The 25,220-nt window shown below is 33.0% G+C and overlaps 2 protein-coding genes across 2 annotated transcripts in view; one reads left to right on the top strand and one right to left on the bottom strand.

Moving 5' to 3' along the window:
- Hil (Hillarin) overlaps positions 1–25,220 on the bottom strand; it is an 84,825-nt gene that overhangs the window by 17,297 nt on the left and 42,308 nt on the right. The window lies entirely within an intron of this gene.
- Mccc2 (methylcrotonyl-CoA carboxylase subunit 2) lies at positions 2,915–5,059 on the top strand. The gene has a single exon (XM_068764658.1). It carries the CDS (start codon positions 2,962–2,964, stop codon positions 4,630–4,632), a length of 1,671 nt encoding a protein of 556 aa, XP_068620759.1. The 5' UTR covers positions 2,915–2,961; the 3' UTR covers positions 4,633–5,059.

Genomic DNA, 25,220 nt, shown 5'->3' with positions numbered 1-25,220 from the left:
ACGATTACACCCATGACACATTACGCGCAAACACAAGTACGATGCACCAAAGTCAAGTAGCACGCAGTTTACAACAAGCCGTTTCGCTTTTGGGGACCGCAGTCAGATCGCCGAATAGTACTCGCTTTCATTTCACTTCGTATAACTAAACTCATTACAATATACACTCACACGCGTATAGTGTACCTTTGTGCGAAGATCTTCATTCAATTGGTGAAATCGGGTTAGTTTTAATTTGGTAAGTTCGTGCAACCTTCAGTAGCAATAATTTAGTTTCGATGAAGCTGCTAAAGCCTTCGGGATAGCAGTATTAACAACAATGGATACAATATATACGTAAACTAAGATAAATATCGAATTTTTTATATAAATTTATTAAAAGTTATAGATAATAGATATTAATCGTTAGAAGAACTCAAATAAAATGCGAATATTTACTGTAAAACCTTAAATTTGTTCAGTCTCGTGGGTGTCTTATGTAGAATAACGTCTTGTATAGAGATAGTGAGATATAGATAAATAGTAGAAAATAGAGAGAGAGAGTCAGAAAGGTATATTTGGACGCTTCTTAGACGTGATCTACATTAACAAATGGTGTAGTATGATCAATCACTAGAAAAGAATCCAAAAATCGAATCATGACTGTAACATAAATTGTAAAAATAGTATATTAAAAAGAATTGTAAAAGGGTAAATATAGAGGTACATTAAGTTGAATAGTTATTTGTTGGCAAACTAAGAATTAAAATCTTATTATAACTTTATGCCATACGCCCTTCGTGGTACATGCATCAAGGTAAACAAACAATTAGTCTGAAAGGTACGAAAGAGAAAAAATGGATTTGAAAACCACGACGATTAAGGAAATAGTTAACGAAACACCTGTCTCGGGAACTGCCACCTTGCGGCCGGCTCTAGGAAAGTGAAACGGCGAAGTCGTTCACCCGACTATATTGTTGTGCGTAGATTTAACCCTTAATTAGGCGCATGGGGTCAGGGCCGCTTGAAATTCAAAAAATAATGGCTTACAGTCTTTAGAGCGTGCTAACGCTCTTTCTAGCTTTCTCACTCCCCGCGGGGTACGCAAATTAGTCACATCCAGAACATTAACTCCTGCGCACACATCGCTGTCCTTTAGAGAGCTGACCCCATGCGCCCAGTTACGTTACATTTTTTGGCAAAGGTAAGTTTTTACTTTTGTGATTTTTTTGTGTTTATATTAGTATACTGTTTACTATTTAACTTTGTATGTGTCTATTTTGATACGGTATGATTTCTTTATGAATTTTTGTGTTTTTTTCTATGCTTTTTCTTTTTTTTTAATTGAAATGCCTAACAACAAACAAGTATTGCAATGCCTGGATGAAGTGCTTGATGAAGAGTAAGATGTTGCTGGTTCGGATTCGCAAGACGAAACTTTAAACGATGCTGTCATTGATAGTGCTCATAATTCAGAAAGCGAAATTAAGGAGTCTGAACATATCCAAGACATCCCTGTATCAACGGAAAATAATTATTTTTTATCTCGACATACTCAGAGAAATGGCCCGAAAGTGAAATGGTGTAAAATACCACCATCGAACGCAGCAAGGACCCGTGCACAAAATATTATTTTACATTTACCTGGAATATAAACATATCTGGCATCAACCAATTTGTCATACACAAAGCGAATACTGAGAAGACTTTGACATATACAAGACGGATTTTCTTGAAGAAAATAGCAGCGACACTTGTGGAAGATCACCAAAAACGTCGCATACAACTATGTGCTGTACCAGCGACAACAAAAAACGGCTCCATGAAGTTTATAATATGAACAAGGCGGTTTATCAATCGACAGCTAAGCGCGGGCGCTGTTCATCATGTCCTAGAAAGGACGACAAAAAAGTGCCAACAAAATGTTTCAAGTGTCGTAAATTCATTTGTCAGCAACACTCAAGGATTTACTGCGTCGGATGCAGAACAGAAGATTCCGCTGATGAGGCTGAATAAACTTTATTTCTTAAGTTGATCTCGGCTATGCCAAGAAAATTAGTTTAAAGAGAGGTTTACTGTTTTGTTTTTTTTTAAATAGTTTTAATGTCAGAGTAAGTATTTGTTTCTTAAAGTTAAGTATATTAAAGAACTTTATTAATTACTATAGAAATCCATTAAGTTTTATTCCTTTTTGATACTCTTTTCTCAATGTTTTTTTGGGGTCATTTAAGACCCCATGCGCCTAATTGTGTGATTTTCTTCATGCGCCTAATTAAGGGTTAAAATCGGTACTCGAAACAATGGTGTATGTGTCTACAAAGAGGTTAAAAGCGCGTGTGTGAGTAACTATAGCTACATGACAGGTTTCAGTGTGTTATACTATTGTTTATGAATAGTTAAACCATATCAAAATATTTTGAATATATTTATAAAACGTGTTAAATATAACAATAGAAATTGGGCATCAAGACAAACGAATGAAGTATATTACGTGAAATAGGTAAAAGGAATGTAAACGACAGTCTTATTACAAACGGTGGTTTCTTCCAAATTACCATTGGATGGATTATGTACTTATTAATAAAATAAATATAAACAATGTATTATCATTATATACACTTGCAGTTAAGTGTTAGTGTGGAGATAAAATTGTTACGATCTAAATTATAATATTATGTATTTGTATTGATATAAACAAATGATGCGATGACGTGGGCATGTTACGTTGTACCTATATATCGTTTTATTATTTCTGCACAAATTCTACAGTAAAATCTCGCGATTTTGAAGTTTAAATTACCATCAGTATAAAGGGAATAAAATATCATTTCATAAATAACGCGTGTTTTTATCTGCCGCGAGGGTCACTCGACGAAATTGTTTTTGTACGACTCGATCGTAGATAACGGTGTCGTGCAAGTCAGTTGCGAGGCGGCCGTTCGCCGACTGCCCGTGTCGCACATTGTAACTTGCGCCGCGAAAATGTTCAAACTGGTTAGAGCGATACGGCGAACACACGCCTGTCGACAATACGGCTCCGCGACCATAATAGGCACTGAACCCAACCGAAATGATCCCTATTACCATGAAAACAAGGCGAGAATGGAAGACCTCATTCAGGAATTGCGTTTAAAAACGAGTGACGCTATCAATGGAGGCCCAGAAGAAGCGGTTAAAAGGCACACAGCGAGAGGAAAACTTCTAGTGCGAGACAGGATAAACCGGTTGGTGGACGAAGGCAGCGATGTTCTAGAGCTAAGCACTCTCGCCGCAACCGGCATGTACAAAGGCCAAGTGCCATGCGCCGGCATTGTCACCGCTATCGGTAAAGTTCACGGCCGCGATTGTATGATAGTAGCCAACGACGCAACCGTCAAAGGTGGAACCTATTTTCCCGTGACCGTGAAGAAACATTTACGTGCGCAGTCAATCGCTCAGGAATGTCGCCTACCCTGCATTTATTTGGTCGATTCTGGCGGAGCACATTTACCAGACCAGGCTGACGTCTTCCCTGACAGGGAACACTTCGGTAGAATATTTTATAACCAGGCCAATATGTCGTCGGAAGGAATACCCCAGATTTCGGTCGTCATGGGATCTTGTACTGCCGGTGGCGCCTACATACCCAGCATGTCGGACGAGAGCATAATAATTAAGAACCAGGGCACTATTTTCTTGGCAGGTCCGCCTTTAGTGAAGGCAGCGACCGGAGAATCTGTCTCCGCTGAAGATCTGGGAGGAGCAGACTTGCACTGCCGACAGTCCGGCGTCACGGATCATTACGCACAAGACGACGAACACGCCTTACACCTGGCTAGGAACGTCGTCGCTAATTTGAATTGGAATAACGATCAGAAAACCCGAGTTTATACTCAAAAAGTTGACGAACCGGTACACGATATAAATGACCTTCACGGTATAGTCGGAGCTAATATACAGAGACCTTTCGATATTAGAGAAGTTGTTGCTAGAGTTGTCGATGGGAGCAGGTTTCACGAATTTAAGCAACTATACGGTGAGACTTTAGTCTGTGGGTTCGCTACCATTTATGGTCAGCCTGTGGGTGTAATAGGAAATAACGGAGTTTTGCAATCGGAGTCCGCCCTAAAAGGTGCCCACTTTATACAGCTCTGCGCCGCTCGAAAGATTCCGTTACTGTTTCTCCAAAATATCACCGGTTTTATGGTCGGCAGAGAGGCCGAGGCGGGTGGTATTGCTAAAAATGGCGCGAAAATGGTGACCGCTGTTAGTTGTTTCAAAGGTCCTAAAATCACGGTCATCGTTGGAGGCAGTTTTGGAGCAGGTAATTATGGAATGTGTGGGCGAGCTTACTCTCCCAGTTTTCTTTACATGTGGCCTAATGCTAGGATATCCGTTATGGGTGGGCCGCAGGCAGCGACGGTATTGTCTTTGGTGGCTAAAGAGAAAGCGCAAAGAGAAGGCAAGCCATGGACGGAGGAAGACGAAAAAAAGGTACGAGGTCCTCTGGAAGCTCAGTTTGAGAAGGAGGGAGTGCCTTATTACAGTACGGCGAGGCTTTGGGACGACGGCATAGTGGCTCCAGCGGACACGAGAAGGGTTGTAGGCCTCAGTTTATCAGCAGCGTTGAACGCACCATTCAGAGAAAGTAAATTTGGCGTTTTCAGAATGTAATGCGATGAATTAAGCCGAACAATTCGTGTGTTACTATAACGTGGTATTGTTTCACTGCGGCTTGAGATAGAGTTCGCTTATCTTATCAGCGCGAAGTATAATATATTAATTTGAACCAAATGGAAGTACTTAATGTGATGAATGTATTTGTTAGCTCTTGTTTTGGATATGTTATTTGATTCACCTCATATTTTGTATCAGTTTTGTTAGTATGTTAGAAAAAAAATTGTTTTCTTTTTTGTAAAGTATTTGTTTGAAGACAATTAGTTAGTCTTCTATCTCATGTCCTCGTGTATATTGAAAAGGTGTTTATACATCTTTGTTACGATATCTTTATAATTATTATAATAGTTGTAAGAAGTTGACATTGTATAACTTTAGAAGAGAAAACAAATTGTGCCAATTTTTATAAATATTTTCGATACTTGCTATTCTTTTTGCAAATTTTAGGAATACTCATATTGTAATAAGTTAAGATTTTAACTCTGTAATATCTGTTTAATAAATGTTTGATGCTGCATGCATTATACAATTTATGGTAAACATTTTACTTTTGTTTCAAGAAAATATTACATAGGAAGTAATTATTAAATCAAAGATCAGAATAGATGAGATTCTGATCTTAATAGTGGTCTAGTGAATTGATGAAGATAGTATAGCAATAGAAATTGTGTAATCTCATTTGGTGATTAAAAAGCGCTGTCTATTATATAAATACAATGTTGCAATTTTAAATAAAAGATTTTGGTATAAAAAATCAAAGAAAAAGGAGGTTCGTGATTCTTCTTAACAGAACAGCGTATTGAAATGACAGATAGTTTACGGATTATTTTCTAAGATATGCCAGTTTAATTACTTATGGTTTCTCTTCACAAACAATTCTAAGCTCAAGTCACTTACCACGCCATTACTTCACTAAAACTGGGCATTATCTTATGGTGATAACAGCTTTTCACTAAAGAGTATCGTCTTCTTAAATTTGTCTTTTACTACAAAGCGATAGAGGGTAATCGCAAACATGAAGGACAACAATTGATTTCTAAGGAGATTTACAAAAGACATCTCAATGCTCTATTGATTCTGCATCGGTCTGTAGGTTGGGAAGAGTTTGGTTTACTTTCTTCAAAAAGAGGAAAAAGTTTCAAGAAGGTCGTCTGCAAATACAATATCCTAAACGCAGAATACGTAAAGAGAGAACTACGCATACACATGTATGTGCCATAGGTTGTAAGTGTATTCAATTCCAGTTACAAATGCTAACAGGCAATTCTTTAAGTCCCATGTTGAAAATGATTTTTAAATTCTGGGATCTGGGAAGTGCTATATCGATGAAACTATATATATGTATATATATATATATATATATGTATATATATATTTATATATATATATATATATATATATATATATATATATATATATGTATATATATATATTTATATATTTTTCTCTTATTTTAAGTTTTTTATGACATGTTTGCCGATCCTTGATCTTACAGAAATACAATTTGCAAGTGGAATTGTATTAATTACTTCAATCCTAGTTTTTATTTTTGGACCCTTCGAATACTTTGTGTCAACCAAGTCACAGAGTTGGACATTCATGTGTTCATTGTTATTCTAAAATATCTTTAAATTTTGTCATTATTTAGATCGGACGTATTTACGAAGAATGAAATCATGGTGTTTTAATATCCTGTAGGTTTTGTTTAGTTTTATATTTAATTAAGTTAATTGTGGGTTCCCGAGTCCTATATGACTCTGCATGGATTCATAACGATCTCATAATTAGTTTTATCGAATCAATAGTTGTGTAAGTCTAGTAAGATATTACTTTAAAGGTGCGAGGCGAATGAATCTCCGCCATGCACCGTCCATGCCTCTGAGAGTACCGTATGCATTTTACGCTTTCCCGGCCCGCCACGGTGGTCGAGCGCTCACAGCCTTTTTTCCACAACATTCTTTGCTAGAAATCCTATCTGGTCGTTATAGCAGAGCTATTAACGGAGTTAATTGTCGATTTGTACGCCGAATGCACATAAGTGACCTGCTTTATGATTGTAAATTTTATTTGTTTCAATCTTACGGTCTAAAGAAGGCGTTCGTGTATTATAAACAGCGTGCCGTAATGGTTATGAGTTTTTACTGTTGATGGTATTTTGCTTGTACTTAACTAATTTCGTATTCTTGTCTGATCACTTTTTAAGATAGCGAAACGTCAACAATCTCTATTTTATAAAAAAAATTAACTTGCAAATAACAAGATGAGTATGGCACTTCCTTATTTTCTTATTCTCGTTAGTTTTTTAAAACTATTTTGTTTTTGTGGACTTGGGAACCAATAATAAATGTAGTTTTTTTTAATCATTGTATAAACTTGTTTCTATCATTTTTATAAAATTCTTAATGAAAATAATTTACAAAAGGAACTAAAAATCGACGACATATTTTTTATTACCGACGTGTGTATTAAAATTTAAATATTTTTGCATAAAATAAATCAATTTTATCAAAATGAATAAAATAGTAGATGGTCACCAGCTGTTCAGATAATAAACGCCTTACAAGTAGAGAATAAGTGAAAGAAATTTAGACGGAATATATATTACATGTATAAAAAATTATATATTTAATTGACATTTAGCATGAAGGCATTATATCAATTCCAAGGTGTAAATGACTTTCTAGAAGATAGCAGCATATCTTCTAGAAAGTCATTTACAGTATTACCATCAGAACATAATCGTTCTTTGATAACTTTTTTAAATTAATAGAAATTTTTTAAACATTATATGGGCCCCTATTATAAAAGCGTATTCATTTCTCATTAATATAATTATGATCGATTTTGATATAAATAATTGTTTTTAATAAAAAGTTGAAAATATATAAATTGAAATACATAATTTATCCGTTTTTATCGCAAGATTTCTGTCTATAAATCATGTAACTCTTTCTCAAGGTATTCAACTTGTAAAGACAAGGAAGTTTACGTAATTTCGTATTTTAATAACATTGTGTCATTCGCGAGTTGTTTGTGAGAGGCAATGTAGTAATAAGCAACAGTCCATAATAATGATAATGCACCCGATTATGTATATAAGTTTGTTTTTACAGAACATCGATTTAATCGGTTGAAAGTATTTTTTATCTGTGCACGAATTTGGCGGGAAAACCGGATGTTTTTGCGAAACTTTTTACTGTATTATTAACTGACAGCTGACATCGTCTTGTCATTGCTTTTATTTTAATTAGAATAAGTCATCCATTATATATGTGTATACATGTAAATGTTAATAAATTGGTTAATTGAAATGGTATTGGGCAGGCTTTAAGTTTCAAGAGTGGAGACTATAGACCGGAAATCGCAGCGTAAGACGACCACCCACAAGGTCGATAGGTGATCGGGTTAGGCTTGCAATAAGTCATTGAGATCATGCCTTTCCACTGTTTTTTTTTGGAAATCAAGGGGAAGTCTTCCAGTAGGAGACGCCTTATGGCTGAAGTCACCATGACTTCAGCCATAAGGCGATTACATATGTACGTAAACATGTAAGCTGAAAACTTCGCTGAAGCCGTGAGGATTGGTTTCAGATGTATCTGTACATTAAAATTTGTATATGCAAATGTTATTGCTGAAGCATGCGGATGTCCTTTATAGGGATATTTTTGATGTAATATATATATATATACTTACACACATATATATATAGATATATATATACATATACTTACATATATATTACAGAAAACTTTTAGAACCAACATAGTCATTCCGACTCACATCTCGATGTTTTGAAACCAAGATGACCACCTTATGTGAATAGTGTAACTTCGATATGAATCATAGCTTCATAGCAGATTTAGTCTATGAAAATTTGAATAGTAAACAACGTCACAATAGCCTATAAGTCTGTTTATAAGACATATAAAACAATCATTGAAAGAGCCTAAATATTTCCTTGCAATTACGCGGCTAAACAAATTGATATATAAATAAAATAAATTCTATATTTATTGCAGTAATAACACTAACAGTTAAAATGTCCGTGCAGCCGTAACGTAAACCCAGTGCGCAGTAGGCGCGATATGACGCCATTAAACTTTATCTGCTTTCGACCAAAGGGAGGTGTAAATTCGAGAGATTAGATCTATCTATGAAGCATTGAGAGTCCGACGTAGGCGGTTTTAATTGGCGACTATTATACACTAAATAAACTCAAATATAGTATTTCTTAACAGCCAATGTGTGCGTTACAAAGATATTTTTATTTAACTAACGCACACATAAATGTTTATCTCACTACATATAGGCCCACACTCATCTTCATATTTAAAATAAGAATTTATTGTTTCGTTTTTTTATATTACCCAGGATTTTCAATGCTTTGATGTATTATTAAAATATTTCGTAAATAATTTCAATTCAAAGTCGTTCAATATTAAAAAAAATTAAATGGGTTCTTATTTATAAATACCCATTTATTAGTTTTTAATAAAAAAAGTCCTATTACATTTCATTAAAATTGTTTTTATATTACGTCATAATTTTTAAAGTTTTTTTTTAAAAAAATGTATCTAAAGAATAAAATATTGAAACAGCAGAAACTACGCGTGTTTCTGCTGTTTCAATATTTATGACACCAATAAAAAAAAACAATTTATGATATCTGTCATCAATTCGTAATAAATTATATTTAAAATTTACTTTTATTTATATTTGTAATATGACTTATTTTATTTCATTATGTTTTAGATAATATATAATTGTAGCTTAGTGTTGCTATTATAAATAATTCTTTTTATAATCATTATTTCTATCAATGACGATACAATAAAGGCAACAATGCATTCATTGAATGCACTATGCTACAGTCTTTAGCCGCGATCTCTACTTCGGAATCGTGTTGCATCAATATATTTATGGTTAGTAGGCTATAACATACTGATTGTATGTAAATCAATATACTTATAACAGTGGAAGTAATTTCCTTCACGCCATACTGTTGTTCGTCGCGTATTTGAATTACAAAATAATACACATTTAGAATATAACGCACACTGCATATTTATGCAAGTGATATGAATAGTATAAATCTAAATAGGTGACTTGATCTTTGAATATGAATTTTTTAGCCTCATTGCCGTTTTGCTATAGTCCATCTTGGATATTTTTATAGCGGTATGAAATATGACAGTGTTGATATTATGGTTCTGGGGTGGAGATCACGGCATGGTACGTTCACGTGCAAGGTCGATAAAGGAACTTGTTAAGGCTGTCATAAGACGTTGGATGCAGGCTGCTTTCAACGGGTCTTTTTAGGAATCTATAGAGGAAGCCTATGTCCATCAGTGGACGTCATATGCTTGTAATAATGATGATACAAATAGTTTAAAAATTATCACTATTTGCATATTTCGATGTTTTATAACGGACCAATGTTCATCATACATGAGTAAGTCTGAATCCTTCTGTTTCAATTAAAAAACAAAACTGAGTCTTAAACACAGAACAATAAAACTGTCTCTATGTCTAATCAACAGCAAATGCCGCCTACTTTTGTATACATATATTAATAAATCTCATTGATTTTTATGTTTCTTCAACTACAACTAACTACTACAAACTGAATTATATATCACAAGTATATTTATTGATAAATAGATAAGCGAATAAATCTTACATCTGTACTTTATGGCCCACACGTTTCCTCGAGGAACAATTTAAACCTAGCTAGGTGGTTACACCTAGCTAGGTTTAAATTGTTCCTCGTGTAGTTATACACCGTCAACTGACGGGTCGTTTGCAGTTCATTCATTATTAAAATTTATGCGGTTTAACAATTCACTACAAATGGCTCCAATTTTCTGGAATATTGGTTAATTATAGTTTACTATGTGAGTATTACAATTTAACCCATAGACGTCTACTGCAAGACGTAGGTCTATTCCAAAGATATATATGAGCGGATATACTACAATTGTCACGCTTGGCGATCACAGTATGGTTTTATAGTACGCACAGGACGCTGCTGCCATCCTCTGGAAACATTTTTGCAAGCAGTGGCAATCCTATAGAATTAATGCACAAAGTGTGAATTTGCATCATGATATAATCTCATTGATGTTTATTTAATTATTTTAAAATATATTAAAAATAATGACGTAAGTTTCTTTCAAGGTAGATGAAGTTACACAGCGAGTTGTCCGCGTTTTTAGACGCCAGTGGTACTGGTTTTTAGCCAATGCACTGACTATTTATTTATATACATACGTAAACAGGACAATCGGTTATAGGCTTTATAGGGTTGAATGTATAGCTCATTTATGTAGAAACGGCATGAGTAGGTCCAGCATTATATGGGCCGACGACAATTAAGAAAGAAAGCCGAAGGATACGGCAGTACAAGACGTGTCATCGCGATCTTTGAGGGACGCCGATAGACGCCCACTGCAAGGTATGCCTGTCTGTGTATCTATCGAATGATAGGATGATGATGATGATAGCTCATTTGACAGCAAAAAGATTCAAAGCTTTTACATCCTGTATGAAGAGATCACTTAAAAAAATGCTATATTAATTTTTTTACTGGAATTCAAAAGGTCAATAACTTTTGGCAGTAAAGTCTATAAGGGATAAGATAGTTAACAATAATTAATATTTGTCGTTGTTTCAGCACATAGGCGCCCACTGCAAATCTTAGATTATAGTAGTAATATAACATAATCGCAACGTTTGGCAGGCAAATTGGCGGTCGCAGAGTGATATTATGTTAAGCAGATGACGCTGTTACCAATACTCTGGAATCTTGTTCATTTATTTGCTTTTACCTATAACTAATCATCCTGTATATTCACGAATCTTTTATTTAATTTATGAAATCTATTTGATCTGACAAAATCTTAGTCTGTGTATAGTTATTTTGAATTTTTACTACAGATTATTTTAATCGATAGTAAACATCTTTTAAAAATAGACTCTTAGCAAATATAGTATGTATGTGTCGTATGTTGGTACGTTACGTTTCTGTCAAGGTGATTATAACGAGTGTGTGTGTAAATATTTCGGAGTGACTTTACAAAATAATATAGTTTATACTGCGCAGTAGAACCGGCATAAAAGAAAAGAATTCGCCGTGGTCAGAATCAACAAGGACGGCATCAAATTAATACTTTATTTCTTGTAACGTGCTTTCGGACGTTTAATCAACTTTATTTATTCTCCTAATAAAATGGAATGAAATTAAAATTTGTTACAATTTATTTTTAGTACTACAATATCCTTCCATATAATAACTAAATTTTCTTGTAATAAATTATGGTTCATTTAGTTTGTAAAAAAAACTCCTTTACAACATTAATTCAACAAGATATTTAAAGTAACAATAAAGCTTTCGAATGAATTGCTCAACATTCCTTAATACAGGATATTGTATAATTGACCACAGTTTTTTTTCTTCATCTAGATACCAAGAATGTGCGGCGAACATGAGGAAAAAAAGGTGATATGTAAAAGATGGTTAAAAAGGAATGAATGAAAGAAAAGAGATAAAGAAATTGTAAAGAAAGAAAAAAAATAATTTAAAAAATATTATAAAATTAAAATATTTAAAAAAAAATTCGCATGAATTTGTTGTGGGCTGTTCTCAGATAAGGGCGTGTTTAAAACCCTTATAGATTTATGTTGAAGGATGTCATTTTAGGCGAGTTTAATCTGATTGTAATTGCTATTAAAATTGGGTTCTTCTGGCACTGTTCTAATGACGTATATAAGTGGTCATTGTAAATGATCCATTGTGGGTAATAACACGAATAAATTAAAAAAAATGATAGGGAGTGCATCAGAAAAAATAGCAACAAAGAAAACAGTGTTTATCTTCAAACTAGAAGACGATGAAAAAAAAAGTGAGAATATATGAATTTATTATGTATTTACTAAATCTCGTTAAATAATAACATATTATATGTCCAGAAATTATTGTTTTTTTTTTAAAACAAAAGTTCCTGCTGTCAGGTAGTCTGACATTTAACCGTACGAATTCCCGCCAATTAGTTTGACAGTTATGATTCAATACGTTCAGTCATTATCGTCAACAGTCCGTTGGGCAAAGACATTTCCCCGTACTGCCACAAGCTTTACGTTCGGTTACACAATCCGACGCCAATCACCGCGCTCTTAATTACAAACTTTCTCTGTAGAGTCAACGAACGACCTACCAGTCCATAGCATTCGCAGCATCAATGAGTTTTTGATTGGAAATAAAATGTGCCATTGCGGAGTTTCTTTTGTAATTACCTGTCCGTTCTGAAAGCTATTGTTATGGTTTCATTAATAATTATTATCAGCCTGTCTAAATTTTTTATTTTTAGGTTAACAGTTACTTTAATATTAAATGAGCCTACTTAATTGTGTTTAGACCATGTTTAATAATAAATCTAAAAAGATAACCTATGTTAAGGTATTCAGAAGACGCTGAATGCAAGCCGCTTCCTACAGGTTTAATTGAAAGTCTATGGAGGAGGCCTCTGTCCAGTAATGGAAGTCTTACGGCTAAATCGATGATGATAGATAGTAATAAAACCTTTAAATATAACAGTATTTTTTTTGCAAATAATTAATAACAGTTTTTTTATTTCGTTTCGTAAAAAATCACATGCTTAGACTTAAGTTGCAGAAGCATGGGCAAGTTCATCATTTTATAATCGTATATTACCTATTTATTATATATATATTGAATCACGAGCAGTGCTAGAGGAAGAGGACTGAGTTTTGTGATCGTAGGTTTCGGGTTCGATTCCTGGGACACAATTTTATATAATTCATACTTTGTTATCTAATTATATAGAATAGCTACTGCGTACATAAGTTTCCAGAAGATGTGAGTACCGTTACATACTGCAATCGCCAACTAGCCAGCCAAGCGTGGCGATTATGGTATTTAACCCATAAATGTCTTTAGGGTAGGCCTATGACTTGCAGTGGGCATCTATGGGCTGAGACGACGACGAATTGAATCACATTAAGCGATAATTCAAAATAAGAATAATTTAAGCTGTTAATTTAATTGAACGCAATAAGTACTTATATAGAACTATTATAATAGAGCTAAAATAATTCAGCATGTCAGCGACAATTCACTTCTTACGTAATATGACAAGAAAAAAATGTTATTAGCATTGGTAAAAGCGTTCGAACATTGTTCAATAGTTACTATGGCGATATTAAATCAGTATATACACGTAATGGGTCGCAGCATAAAACCAAAGTACACGTATTTTTTCTTCTTCGATAGCAAGAAAAATGAGAGCAAGTTGTTATGTATGTAATGTATATTATATATTTAAAACCGTGACATTTACCCGAACATAATGGCGGCGAATATAGCGTTTGTATTTAAATCGGCGTTCGAATTTGAATTCGTACGACCAATAATAAATTAACCTAAGTAGTGCTGTGGTCATAGTGGCCGGTAATATGGAGCGTTCTCACGTAAACGACACATGTGATTTTTGTATATTACTCATGATATTATGCATTTGTAGAAAGAGTTAAACTTGTTTATATTTGACATAAACATATTATTTAAAAATTAATTTATAACAACATAATCTTGTTTATTTTTGTTTTGTTATTGGATATGGAATTTGCCGAACGGTGAGGAGAGGTGCTAAGCTTGGACGTATTTACAATAACTAAAATCGAGAACATCTTTCGGAGCCTTGGATTGGGTTGTTACATTATTTATCTTACCGGATTAGAAGGCCATACCATGGACAGCAAGGCGCACCAATAAGACCACCAATTACCAAAAAACAAGTAAATTTTGACAAATTACTGATTAGAGAAAGTACATCGTGAAAGACCACATGGTTGATCATCCACCTACTGGTTTGATCAAGGCGAATCAATAACTGGACTCTTTTACTATTGCCCTGAGGAAATAAGAGGTTTTTTTTTATATATAAGTCTCCCGTTTTTGGGGGTCACTCTCTCCTCTGCCTTGTGTGGGGTAGGTTTTTATAAATTCTCTTTCGACCTTCACTAAAGTAAAGGAAGCGTAAAATGATCCTCTTACGTTTCACATGATCTGTCATTCTTTGCTTGCAGAGCTTCTTTTTGCATCTCCTTCTTTCCTCCATCTATACTGCTGGTGCACTGTTTTTATCAGGAATAACAAGAAGATAATTTGATAGAAGAAGATAGCTTTTTATCAGAGGATCAGAAGTTAGATGGTATAGAGAGAGCTTGACGTCGATTCATGGCTTTCCAAGGTAGACACGAACTTCAGAAATGAAAACACGTCTGAGAAGATGTAGGCCACCAAGCTTTCAGATCAATTGGACACTCCTTGTCCCTGGACTCCAAAAAAATAAAATAGGATTAAAGGATTAAACTAGGATTAAAACTAAAACTATTTATAAATTATTAGTAAAACAAATGTAACGATTATAAATGTACTAAATCTAAATTACTTACGTTTGAAATTATTGCGCAAACATAAAGGGTTTCAGTACAAATGTTTTTACGACGTTATTATTGGTACAGGTGTTACGACTCATCGATACAATCTACGGGTGATTAGTATTCCTCGCAAATTAACTTAGTACGACGTCACCGTCGACGCAGCGATACTCGTATTTGTCATTAAATAAACATAAATGAATAAAAATTTACGAACAAGATTAAATAATAATTAACGAACAAAATACACTAACAACAATAATAATAAAGCTTCATTTCATTCCATACATGACTTAAAATTGGCAATTTAAAATTTTAGAAAAGAGTGTCAATAATCTTGTACTAATTTTGTATGGACCCCCTCAGGGTAAAAGCCTCCTCCAAAGTTTTCCATTTTCTCTATCTTTGGCAACTAGGAGCTATCTGTGACCAGCCGTAGCCACGATCTCGTCAGCCTATCTGGCATAAGGTCTGCCTCTCGCTCTGGTAACTTTCTTGCCCTTTTCATGGTCCCGTCCATTTTACATCTCTTAGTGTCCACCTGTTATCAGCGAACTTCGCCACGTGACCTGCCCAGCTCCACTTTCTTTGGACAGAATAGGTAAGTGCATCTGTTATACACGTTTTCTTGCAGATTGCTGTGTTCCTTATGTTGTCTTTTAATTTGATATCCAAGTAGCTTCTATCCATTCTTCTCTGAGAGGTCTGTATTTTGTTACTAGTCTTCAGGTAAAACGTTTAGGTTTGGCATCCGTAGGTGAGGCATGGTAAAATATCAGAGTCCATAACTATCTTCTTGGTACGTAATTGGAGATGAGATTTGAATATACCCTTATAAGTCCAATATTTTTCCAGGTGATGATCACTCTTCAGTATATATACCATATACACTAAAAATATGCGAACAAGAATTAAATAAAAATAAACTTAAAGCAAAATTTGCTGACAAATGACTTTTAAAAACCTATATAACCCATCGCCTGTAGATTAGTTATTAAATAAATCTGAACGAAAAAATACAACCTACAGCGTTAAAAAAATGTGTTTAACAAAATAAAAGATAAACTAAATAAGCACGCAGTTTAATTAAAACTTGGTTATGAACGTGAATATTTACAGTAGAAACGGTACCGTCGAACGATGTTCCCACGGCGTCTGAGTTCACATGGCACAATGTGCCTACGGATTTGTACGAAGTTATTGTTGGTACCGGCGTCGGATGATTAATAACATTCGAGATACTTTGAGTTAAACCGACTTACGGACTCTACAATTAACGCATTTACATACTCGCTTGCAACGTAACGTTAAATATTGCAAATATCGATTTAATTTATCTCGACATATTCGAATTTAAGTGGGTTTCGTACTCCGACATTTGTATTACAAATTCCTTTCTAAGGCATGAAAGTGTTATTTACGATAGCACTGCGGAAATTGTCGCAGTTTCTGCTTCGGTCAATGGTTTAAAATTATCGTATAACTGGCTACATACATAATAAAGTATTAATGAATATAACGATTTAGTTTATTTATAGAGAATGACGCAATTTATCAAAGTCGATAATAAATTTATATTTACAGTTGAGACTCTTGTAACTTGAAACCATTACTATAAAATGTCGAAGGATTTTTTTTATATTGGCGGGTTAGTAAAAGGCGAAGCATCATCTTTATCATTATCATCATGTCAGCTTATAGACGACCATTGCAAGCCATAGATCTTCCCTAAAGATCATCACGACGACTGGTCTTGTGACGCCCGTATCCAGCGACTTTCAACCTTGACTATGTCTTAGACCATGGTTGCACAGACTTATTAAGACTAGGGGCCACTCGGGCATGATCATCGGGCATGAATCATGAACTGATGGCGGGCCAACCGCCAGAAGTATAGGTAATTAAAGACAATAAAGAATTGATAATAATTAGAATTCAATATTTTTAGAATGTACGTATTTTTGCTGTCGGCGGGCCACCAGTATTTGACCGGCGGGCCGCGGTCTGTGCATCCATGTCTTAGACCCACCTGACGCTTGACTATCGTTATTGACATTTGCTGTACTTACTGTCTTTCATGCCAACATTTTCTTTCCAAATTTTTTTATTAAAAATAAATACATGATACAAAAAAAATATGTATTTTATGAGATATTACTTTTTTTTCAAATTATATTATTTATCACAGAAATTCGTGTCTTGAAACGCTTTGACATAATTAATTAGGAACTGTTAATATTTATTCCTGTATTCTGCTTTCCTAGAGACAATCCGCCAGATTATCGTCCAACCCTGTCTATTTCCTAGTAGTACCTTGTCAAAGTATTTTACTTGTTTGCGGGACTACAACACTTGTTGATAACATGTCGTGCAGAGCCTAGTTTTGATCTTCAATTAGATCCGAATGGGCTTGTTATATTGATTATGAGTTAGTAACAAGATTATTAATAATAGTATATACCTATTATTATACAAAGAAGGATCTCGAATGTATCAAAGAATTTATGGAATCTCAAGAAACGAGACGTTATAATTTTTTTTTAAATCAAACAGTTTGAATAAATTTAGAATGGAATGTTGTTATAATTATCATTCTGATCTATAATAATGTAGATATATATAGAATTATATTTTTTCACCGATTTATTTAAACGTTAGATATTTTTATTTTAAAATGTAGGTTGCCAAAATGCGACACAGTTTCAAAATTATTTAGGTTATTTACACAATAATAATAAGCTAGGTCATATTTCTAGCTATGTAGAAATATCATAATAAACATAGTAAAAATACAAGATTGTGAATTTAATATGCATAAAAAATTAAAATCAAAGTTAAAAATTACGACCATTTACGAAATATTTAATTAAACAAATATAAGAACGATTTATATCTTCATTAAGTACAGAAGGGCGTAAATCATTAATATAAGGATTTTTTAATCTGTATCTCAAAGGTACCAATATCTATTTATAGCTATATTATCTATAATAAGGTTACCGCAGTCTACAGAATCTTGTAAAAATATATTATTTCACATTTTTATTAGATTCCGTTTATATTTTATTGTATTTGATTTTTCGGAAAAACCTCTATCAAGAATGTGATTTTAAGCGACAACAGCATTGTTGGAGAATTTTAGTAAGAGGTGAATTGTTTTATGAACGTAGTTTATGTTCAAGTATGTAAGTCATTAATTGTATATGTGACTTCTTCACCGCCATGTGATCGGACGCCATTTTAAATATATGTATATAGGTTTTGAATATTGTTGGTTAAAAGCTATTGATGAATAAATGTCTAAATGAATAAATTGTAAATGAAATAAAAATATTTAGAAAGAATAATTAAGAAATTGTTAACATATAAATTTCGTAAACGTGTGTATCTTATATTTATATATATATATATATATATATATATATATATATATATATATATATATATATATATATATAACATTTTCTTATATTATTAAAATAAAAATTCACATTTTGATATAATTTAATATGAACAATTTATAATATAAAATATTGGTTTTTACTTCTTGTAATTATATTGGATTTTATTATAAATCCATGCTTAAGGTTATTTAAAAAACGACGCGTAGTCGCGTAGATAAAAATAAATTACAGATTAGCAATAATCACCACCTCGAATGTTGGTAGGTGCGAAAATATGTTATGACAGTTAGAGTTATGGTTGATTATGACTTCACGTTAGCTGGCGAAAGGCTTCCCGTTTGAAGGTGTAGCCTTCACGGAAAGCAACCGGTTTATGTAGCTCCGGGCAGCGTCTTTATTCACACAGATCGAGTTAATTCTATTCGAATTACTAAAACATATATTTTATTGTGTTTATTACAATTACGGTAATTTTTTATCCCAGTTCCCACCGATGTGAAATGTCTTTATGTTGCTGTATCAAGATACAGACTGTTCTTGATGGAGCTTTCTTTATAATTTATATTTTATAATCATAGCTTCATTGATAATTTACCGGGAGTTGAAAGATGATGTTAATTATTTATGTACATAGCCGATGCTAAAAGCATTGTTGGTTATATTCTAAATATTTGAGAGCCTTCTGATTATTATTATTTACGAAATTTATAGGAAAATAGTCCTTATTCTATGTTTATTTATTTATTTTAAGAAAAATAAAAAAAATGTTATGACATGATAAAGAATAGATATTGAAACAATAAATAGAACAAAAAGAGGAAAAAATATTCAAAACCATATTTATTCCGCTAATCTATCATTTCCGGTAATCCGGTCTGGTCCAATGTTACGTAATTTATTGAGTAATTATGTAATTTTAGAGTAATTAAAAAATAATCAGTGGTTGCCTGAAACATATCTTGTTTTGCGATAAGATCGTCTTTTGTGTTTTTTGCCTATTACAAGTGATTCTTTTTACGTCGTTGATGTACAATTAAAATTAAATAAACAAATATATTTTTTTCGATTTTAGAGTGGGTTATGTAGTTATTTAATTGTTCACAAAATTGAGCTCACTTAAATATAGGCACTATCTTATATTAACTTAAATATCGTCATTACATTCAATAGTTTTAACATAAAATATTTCTGATTAATAAAAAGAAGATACTTTTTAATATATATTTATATATATATATTCACATACATATATATATACATACACACACACACACACATATATATATATATATATATATATATATATATATATATATATTCAAGCCTATATTTAAGTGAGCTCATATGTATAAACGAAGTCTGCGAAAAATTTATATCAAAACATGAATTTTAATCTTCAATAATAATGCAAACTGCAATAGTGCGCTTTAACACGCTTCTTAAATAATACAACTCTTGCATTGCGTGAAAAACTGCATTCCAAAATCATACGTCATGTTCGAAAAAGTGAAAACAGACGTCGAATGAGATGTAAATTCGAAATTATTAATAACATCGGCCGATTGATGACCCAAGGCATAGGCCTCACCCTAAAATGGCCGTCATCATCTTGCACTGCTCGCATCCAGGAACTTCGCGTGGGATGTGTCTGAATACTGAATACCGAGTACAGTCTTCTACATAGCTTTCTGGTTGCGCTGCTAATTATTTACACATTAAGTAATTGATTTACATTCAGATATTATTATTTAGACAGTGATCGAGCAGTGATAGTCCAGCGGTAGAGGACTGACACTTGCGATCGTAGGTCGTGGATTCGATTCCCAGGATGCTATCTCATATAATTCAGATTTTTTGCATTAATTATATAGGATTGCTACATATAAGTTTGGAATGCAACAGTGTCCTCTGCATACCATAAAACTAAACTGAATCCTAATCCGCTTTGCCAATCGGAACGATTTTTGTATCTCCCTCTTGATATCTTTGAGAGCGGCTTATGCCTTGCAGTGGACCGTCTGTCAGGTGGAAATGCGAGATTATTATTACTTATATTTGCTAACATATTATTATTAATAACATTTTTATGTAGAACTCCATGTTCATCGAGGGAGTTAACGGAGGCCTCATGTATTTTACTTAATAATACTTAAAATGTAGTAAAATATATTAGTTGTACTCAATATATTGTAATAAAATGTCCTTTTCTACTTTACTGGGTGTAACTTATAATTAGTCAAGTTTCTTTATTTCTGAAGGTTGTATCTGTCTTGACAGTCGTTGACGGATCTGTTGTGAAGCTCATTCCATACTATCCTATACTCTGGTTTTCTCAAAGGCCCTCTGCCTTAATGTAGAGTCAAGTAAAAGATTTGTCTTGATCAGACAGTGATTGTCCAAGTGGTTTATCCTATAACTTCATTTTACTTACAACGAGTAGAGTGTCGAATTTATCTAGTTTTTTTGCAGCGATACAGCTAAAATAACCTAAAACTTGTTAACCATATATTGTAAAAAGCCTAGTTTTAATCTAAGCTGTAATTAGTAGTGAGTGGAATAAATAAATAAATGATAAAATATTTTTTGGCTTTTAAGTATTTGAAGCATAAAGTATCGGTACTTTGTGTATTAAAAATAAATCTGAAACGTACCGTATTATACATTGTTTTTGTTTATTAACACAAATTAATTGATATGGTTTACGTTAAAAAAATGAGTAATAAAAATGTAATTAATGTTCCATTTTTAAACATGGCTTACGAACGAAATCCCGTTGTAGATTAATTACTGATAACTTCGTACTGGCCTGTGAGAAAAAGGAAAGTTTTATTCTTAAAACAAATTTAATACGTTGTGATTATAAACTTAACAACCATAAAGTATTCACGGATTCAGTATAAGAAATACACAAATAAAATAACATCGAGGTGTTTTAATAACGTGTTGTCTATAACACCCACATATCGTCCTTAGTTACAAGCAATATAGCAACATTGTAATATACACAAGAACGTAAAAACTTGAAGTTATCCTGTAATCGGTAGCTTGACTTATTATTAAGTTAAGCATAGATGTAAGCTAGTACCAATAGGAATATTTACAAGGATATTTTTTTTAAAAGACAGAAAAGTTTTTATGAGAAAATTGTTGTTCAATTAAAAATAACCAGCATTATATTTGTTTTAACAACGGGTAATATCTTCAATTGTGTTGATATTAAATAAGAGATCTTTTCAATTAAAATATAGTGAATAATCAAAATGCTAGACTATATTTAAAAATTATATAATATAATTGGTCAAGCCATGGGAGTAATTTTACCGACTTAATTTATTTTTTTGTTATAAGTTTCGTAATAATTTGTAGAAGTTTCTTAAAAAATATTATTTCCAGTGCGCCTCGCAACTGCGACGTCTATAAATAAATCGCAAGGGCAGCCGTTAAGAGTTTGTGGTATCAATCTTGAAAATCAATGTTTTTCCACATGGTCAATTGAACATCATGTTTCCGCGTTGAAAAACATTACCATTATTTATTTACGCACTAGGAAATAGAACATAAAATGTTGTAGACCAGAAACCAATATAATAAACAATATGTTATCGAAGAAACTTCTTTAAGTTTATTAAATTTTGTCGTAGTCTGGTCTAAGTGAATTAAGAGTTGCCAAAATGGCAGAATATACTCTCCACACATATTTCAAACACACTTACCAACTGTTGTGTTTTTCTTCGTTGTTTAAGTGTTCTTTCGTAATTTTAATTTGAACAGATAATGCTGTTTATTTCGTTATTAGTTTAGTTTATTAATTAATGTTTATATTCTGTTATGTATAAATTTTTCAGCTCTGAAGAACTTCAAAATAAATAAAATCTAATGTAAAAAATACCGCGCCAAGGCGTCGAGGGATTCGTCAAGCTTAGTTCCTGTAAAAAGGTATAAGCTGTGACTTCGTGAATATTTTAATCTCTTGGCGATATACATCAATAATCATTAAATAAAAATTATAAAAACGAGATCGCTTTTATAATATAAAAATATCTTTACATTTAGAAATGCACGGCAAAACTACTTATAATACTTTTAATAACTTTGAAGAATAATACCTCTTTTCTTAATAGGTTGATTATTCGTAATCTGTATAATTATATAAAGCTATCTATATTTTGGCGAAGCTTGTAGTTGTCGCAATGCAAGAGTTAAAAGGCCTAGAGGATACTCATCTACTTGTTGGACTGACGTAGGATTTAAGCCTGCATCACCACCGTGCATGATTCCATAAAATTTTCCGAGAACAGGAAAAACCTTGAGAAAAATACTCGTGGATAGTGACATGACTGGCCATGACCCTGAGTCAGGAAACGACACAGATGAAGATCATAAGCATTTCAGCCGTAAAACGTCCACAGCAGTATATAAGCTTCCCCCTAAAGACTTCCAAAAGGAGAAGATAAAATTATGCAATATAGAGAAACTGGCATCTAATAACTGGATATTTAAGACTCTATTAGAGCAATAAGTTTCCCTTGGTAATTGTCAAGACATTTGTATCTCCGAGTAAATGCAAATGAAATGTTTATTTTTATTTATATATTTTAAAACCGGAGCAACACGGATTTGTATGGGTATGGTGTAATTCTTATATTCAGAATAATGCTTTTGTTCTTTTTCGCAATTAACAGACTAAAAAAAACTAATAACAAGTTCTGCTGTAGAACGTAGTTACGTACGTCCAATCGTCACATTAAATTTGTCACTTTCACAGCAGAATAATGAAAGTATTCGAAAGCGAAGCAATTCGTTCAAGTGCAATGTTAAGTTGCGACTAGGAAATTGTTTTGTAACCATGCTTTTCACTGTAACGCAAGACAGTTCATATAATTGGTTTTATTTTTTATTCACACTCTTATAAGTGTAGCGAATACCGAGAAAATTACTGAAAATATTGATTATTATTTCTTTAATCGCTTGCGTTATTTTTTTTAATTTCCTTACAAAATAGTCGCGTTTTTGTGAGTTACAAGATCGTTAAAATAGATACAAAAACCGAAATGATGTTTATATGTGTGCTTATAAATTATATGTTATTATAATAAAATGTATTACAATTAATATAGTCCGTATTTGTGAATATTTAAATGTCATTTATATATCTGGCACCGTTACGTGAAGGCTTATATTTTTAATTATGTTATAATAATGAGATATTAGGCTCCCTCACACAGCTATGACAGCGACCGCCGAGGGGGTTTTCGAGGGTAGGAGTTCTACGTCACGATGTTCATCCCCTAGATGTAAGGTTTCTTGAACGTTTATACGATTTCCCGTGGAACACATAAAAATAAAGTGGTATAGAAATACAATCATAAACAACCTGAACTCATTTTCTGTAAATATGTTCCTTGTAAATGCCATCTTCACAGCCACCAAAACATATTTCGGTGATATGTTTGCTGGTCAGACGGTTTTCCATATTTTGTCGAAATACTTTTTTATCGTAATAATTTACAAGGACCACCAATAACCAGAATTAAGTTATGATTTCTCCTTCCTAGTTTTGAACAGGAATTCAAATTCCTTGCGTAACTTCTTGATAATGATTTACCACCGGGTGTAATTTTCCACTGCAACGAGCTCGGTGTTATGTTCCACGCCGGTGTCGTATTTTATCCTCGTCGTGGGTGCAACTAGGCTCACCATAAACAAAGTTTTAAAAATAGTATACACCTTATAAGAACTATATATATTTAACATAGATTTTAGAACAATTAACTTTCGTCATAATTGTCAGCCGAGAGAAAGCCTTTCAAAGCATAGACCTCAACGCATTCACTGAAGAACCTTCGGCTCCAACTGCTGCTGGTTGCACGAGCAATGTACCAAGCACCGCCACAGTAGGCGAGGCATATCGGTTTCAGACGAGAAATTTCAACCTACTTCGGTATTTTGGACCTTTGGGTATTCTGCGGATGAACCCAGTATAGCCGTTTCCAATTAACTTTACATGTATAAATTAAAAACACCATATTCTAGTAATTATTTTAAATTATCTTTTTTAATTGAATTATCTTTTATGAACGTTCGGCTTATTCTTTTAATGTGAGTAAGAGAAAAATGGAATCAACACGAGGAAAAACATTCTTTTCTCTATACAAACTACAGAGGAGACTAGAACATAGAAACGAAAAACCGCGTTTTAGGATGTTTCATGAAAACAATTATAAACGAGTAAGAAAAACATTATTACTAGTGTGTAGTGAACGAAACAGAAAATCTCTTTTTATATATGTAATATTATTAAGACATTAAATAAATAAATAAAGTGTTCGCTCTGATGCAAATGTGTCCAGACACCCACTAATACATAAAATTAACTTTGCGTTGTTATGGGTGTAGTATATAGTACAAAAAATTTTTCGAGTCCATATCATTCTATATCATGTATTGACATTTCATTTGAGGAGTATGTTAAAAAAGAAACAAAATTAAATAAAGCCGCTTCATAAAGTTTTCTGATAATGATAGTTTGTTTGATTATAGGACTGTCCTGAATAAATTGAGGCTTATGGATACACTAGCCAAGGTCGCCTCGTCTCGAAGTCATTTCATTCATAACCACACCGGCATGATCGTAACGCGTTCCGTTATGTAAGGGGTTAATTGAGATAAATTCGTATTAATAATACCTGAATTCTAGAATTAATACATGTTTAAGTCGATACA

The sequence above is a fragment of the Battus philenor genome, unplaced genomic scaffold (genome assembly GCF_028537555.1).
Source record: "Battus philenor isolate CCGP_79_NKW_IND1 unplaced genomic scaffold, ilBatPhil1.0.hap1 SCAF_19, whole genome shotgun sequence".
In the NCBI taxonomy this organism is placed as follows: Eukaryota; Metazoa; Arthropoda; class Insecta; order Lepidoptera; family Papilionidae; genus Battus; species Battus philenor.
The sequence above is the reverse complement of the archived record's forward strand: the minus strand, read 5'-3'. Positions and strand labels throughout refer to the sequence as shown.